Below are 3837 nucleotides of genomic sequence, written 5' to 3'. Positions count from 1 at the left end.
TGTCGCCGCTCTCGGGGTCTCGAGTTTCGGAGACCATCACCGCCACTCGCGGGACCCTCGCCCCGTGTGACAGGTGTCCTTGGCTCCGCGGGGAGCCCCGTGATGTCCCTCCTCGGAGTCGCGGCCTCTCCGGCGCGGAAACCCGCTCCGAGTCACTTCAGCCCCGACGCGGCCCCTGTCCCGTCTGACAGACGCACCCACCTCATCCGCCCGGAGGCTTGGACCCAGCCCTCGGGGTCCGGCCCTGCCGGCCTCCCTGCTTGCCTCCTCCTGGTTTCCGTGGGACTCACATTGACTAACTTAGGTCGCTAGGGGACCCCCCGCCTCCCTATCCTGGCGCCGAGCGCCTCCAGGGCCCCGCCGGCACCGGTCCTTCACCCTGGGAGCCCGTTCACCCTCTTCAGCACTAAACCTGGGGGAGGGGGCTCAACAGGCTCTCAGGCCGCTTTCTCTGGAAAAGGAGACCGTGAAAATGAACCTTTGGCTCCCTGTCCTCATGCACAGCCAACCCAGGGAAGCTTATGGCATGATGGACAGTGCTTCACCAACTTTACACAAAGTTCTGTGATCGCTGCTCTTCCTGTCCCCAGCCATGTCGTCATTCCGCTGACCCCCCTAGAGCCCGGCCTGGGAGAATAGGCCGGTTGTTCCTGCAGCCCCAGCCCCAGCTGTCCTGCCTGATTGGAAACTCCCCACAAGTCTGGCGCAGCCTCTTCCCCGGCCTGGCTCCTCATCTGCACTGCCTCCGCCTCTGGCCTTCTCCTACTGATTCCTCTCTGACCGCCCCCACCTGTCTCCAGGCTGACAGATGTTCCCCTCCACAAGCTCTGCCCAGGGAAAGACCTCTGAGATCTTCTAGGATGGGAGCTGTGGCTCAGACTGACACTGTGTCCTCCAACCTGTATTCAGAGCCGGGTGGAAGCTGTTCCTGGTCTCTGCTGTCAGGGGGCAGCCTGGACATCCCCGTGTCATACTGGCTTGGGGGGTTATGGGTGGAGCCTCTGCTTCCATGGGGTGAGCCCAGCGTAGGCACCAAGGATGAGAGTGAAGCAACCCCCCACCATGCCCCTGCTCTCTGCTCTTATAGGGCTAGACAGCCTATGCTTTGCTGAGGCTGAGGCTGTCTTCCCAACCTCACAGGCCTGGGTTCTGAAGAAAACACCATGGTGGCCATGGACTTGGGCCCCCCTCTGCTCCCCAGGAAGAGCCTACCTGCTCCCGGGCCCCTGGAGCAGGTGGCCAATCGGCTGAGCAGCAAAGTGGCTGCAGAGGTTTCTCATGGCAGCAAGCAAGAGCTGCCGGACCTCAAGGGTGAGTGGCCCAGGTGGCAGGGTGATGGTACTGGCCAGGTTGGTCACACTCACAGGGAGTTCTTGGACCTGGGGTTAAAGTGGGTCGCCAGGTTGGCCACAGCTTTATCTCTGGCACTGCAAGGCACCCAGGAGATACCAGCTGTCTTTTCTTGAGCGGCTGCTGCCCTGGGCATGCGTGGCCTTGAGCTTCACCCTCACTGGACGAGGGCGAGGCATCCGGAGAAGCAGCGGTGATGGCTGTCAAGGCTCACGCTCAGACCCAGTTCATTGGCTGACGTTGACCCTCATTAGCTGTGTGATCTTCCTCACGACAAGGCCTTGTGTGTGTGTTTATTCTCAGGTCATTACTCAGTAGTGACAGACACTGTGCTGGACCTCAGGGATGTCAGAGCTGCAGAACAGACCTGGCCCTTGTCCTTGGGGTCATGAAGTTGGGGAGTGGGGAGGCAAAGAAGCAGACAGGCAGGGATAAGGGCTCTGCAGAAGAGGGTGCAGGGCACTGCGAGACCATGGCTGGTGTTTGGGGGATGAATTGAGTGGCAGAGGATGGCCAGGACTTAGCTCTGTAAAGTGTGCGGCTGGCAGGTCTGGTTGCGTGAAGGCCTGTTGCCAGGTTGGTACATTGGAGATCCAAAAGGAATTTCACCGGCTGGACCACGGTAGGGCTCTGCCACTGGCCCCTTGGGCATAATTCTTCCACTCTCTGAGACTCAGTTTCCTTATTTGCAAACTGGATAGGCCAATTTCTGCCTCATTAGCATCATTTTAAGGACCATGTGGGCTTGACCGAAACCAAACCCTTGCACGGAGCTGCCTGAGCGGGCCCCAAGGGAAGAGAAGTGGGAGAGCGGGGTCTGTGGGACCTCACAGCTGGCTCTCCTGGCCTCTGTCTTGCCCTCTAGCCCAGAGCCTGACCACCTGCGAGGTCTGCGGTGCCTGCTTTGAGACACGCAAGGGCCTGTCCAGCCATGCGCGCTCCCACCTGCGGCAGCTGGGTGTGGCCGAGTCTGAGAGCAGCGGTGCCCCCATCGACCTCCTCTACGAGCTCGTGAAGCAGAAGGGCCTGCCTGATACACCCCTTGGGCTGCCCCCGGGCCTGACTAAGAAGTCCAGCTCCCCGAAGGAGGTGGTCGCTGGGGCCCCCCGACAGAGCCTGCTCACCCTGGCCAAGCCCCTGGACGCCCCTGCTATCAACAAGGCCATCAAGTCGCCTCCTGGCTTCTCAGCCAAGGGCCTGGCTCACCCGCCCAGCTCCCCACTCCTCAAGAAGGCACCACTGGCCTTGGCAGGCTCCCCTATCCCCAAGAATCCTGAGGACAAGAGCCCCCAGCTGTCCCTGAGCCCCCGGCCGGTCTCCCCAAAGGCACAGTGGCCTCAGTCTGAGGACGAGGGGCCCCTGAACCTCAGTGAGTGTGGGTCCTGGGAGCTGAGGGAGGTACCAGCCCTGGGAGGGCAGAGGCCTCAGGTTGGGCTATAGTGTTCAGGGTGGGGGCAATGGAGACCACAGTTCCTGTGTTTTGGGTCGGAGTATTGGTCACAGTGCTACGTCTCCTGTTGTGCTGGCCATGCTGCATGTTATCACCTGTCTCCCACTTTACTTTGCTGTTCTTCCCGCTGTGGCTGCTAGGCCAGCTAGGATCACCCTTGCCACTTAGGGGCAGCTATTCGCCTGATGCAGGCCTGAGGATTGGAGCAGTGAAGGGAACTAGCCATGCGTGCTCCCACCTGTGGGGTGTCTTGGGTCCTGCAGGTAGACAAGTGGTCCACCTGACAGGAGGTCCCATGGTTGGCCCTGTCTTCACATGCTCTTGGCCATCAGTCCGTGCAGAGGCATCTCCGACTTGTGCTGGGTCCAGTCTGCCTGTGGATCTGGCCAAGTAGGGTGTAGGAAGAAACCCCCTGAGTCTCAGTGAGCAGGTTTAACTTGGGTGGCCCCTAGGAAATCAGGCCTTCCCACACATCGGTGGCCCCTAGAGCCTAGGAATGAGCCCACGGTCTTGGCCCCCTGGCCAGCGGGGCACCTCAGGTTCCAGTGAAGCTGCTTCCATGGTCTGCTGTGCTTCTAGGAGCAGGGCCCCAAGCAGGTGTGCCTTCGGCTGCGTGAGGCTGGGCAGCCAGGCGGGCCCCGCTTTGTACCTGCCACCTGCATACTTAGCTCCCATAGCTGGGGTCCCAGCGAAGAAGGCCTGAGAGCATCAGATTAGACCACTGGAATTGGGCTACTGCCTCTCTACCCCACGTCCTTGAGCTCTACACACGTACATTGATGCCAAAGAGTGAGGCAGGAAGCAGGACTTTCCAGAACCTCTTAAAAATCAATCTGCGACCTCAGTCTTGGACCCCGGACTGCCTGAACAGACGAGAATCACACCAGGCCTGCCTGTCTCAGTTCCCTAGGGCCGGCCAAGGTGGCGGCCGTGAACCCCCCCCTGTGTTTTGTCTCCGCAGCTTTAGATAGTGACGGGGGCAGAGAGCTGGACTGCCAGCTGTGCGGTGCCTGGTTTGAGACCCGCAAGGGCCTGTC

The 3837-nt window shown here is 60.7% G+C and overlaps 1 protein-coding gene across 1 annotated transcript in view; it reads left to right on the top strand.

The window, feature by feature from the left end:
• The window catches only part of WIZ (widely interspaced zinc finger motifs), a 22318-nt gene that overhangs the window by 12757 nt on the left and 5724 nt on the right, over nt 1-3837 (top strand). The window contains exon 5 of the mRNA XM_015560972.1: nt 2216-2719. Coding sequence (XP_015416458.1) covers nt 2216-2719 — 504 coding nt within the window. The remainder of the gene's footprint in view (nt 1-2215; nt 2720-3837) is intronic.

Source organism: Myotis davidii, unplaced genomic scaffold (genome assembly GCF_000327345.1).
Source record: "Myotis davidii unplaced genomic scaffold, ASM32734v1 scaffold56, whole genome shotgun sequence".
Lineage (NCBI taxonomy): Eukaryota > Metazoa > Chordata > Mammalia > Chiroptera > Vespertilionidae > Myotis > Myotis davidii.
The sequence above is the reverse complement of the archived record's forward strand: the minus strand, read 5'-3'. Positions and strand labels throughout refer to the sequence as shown.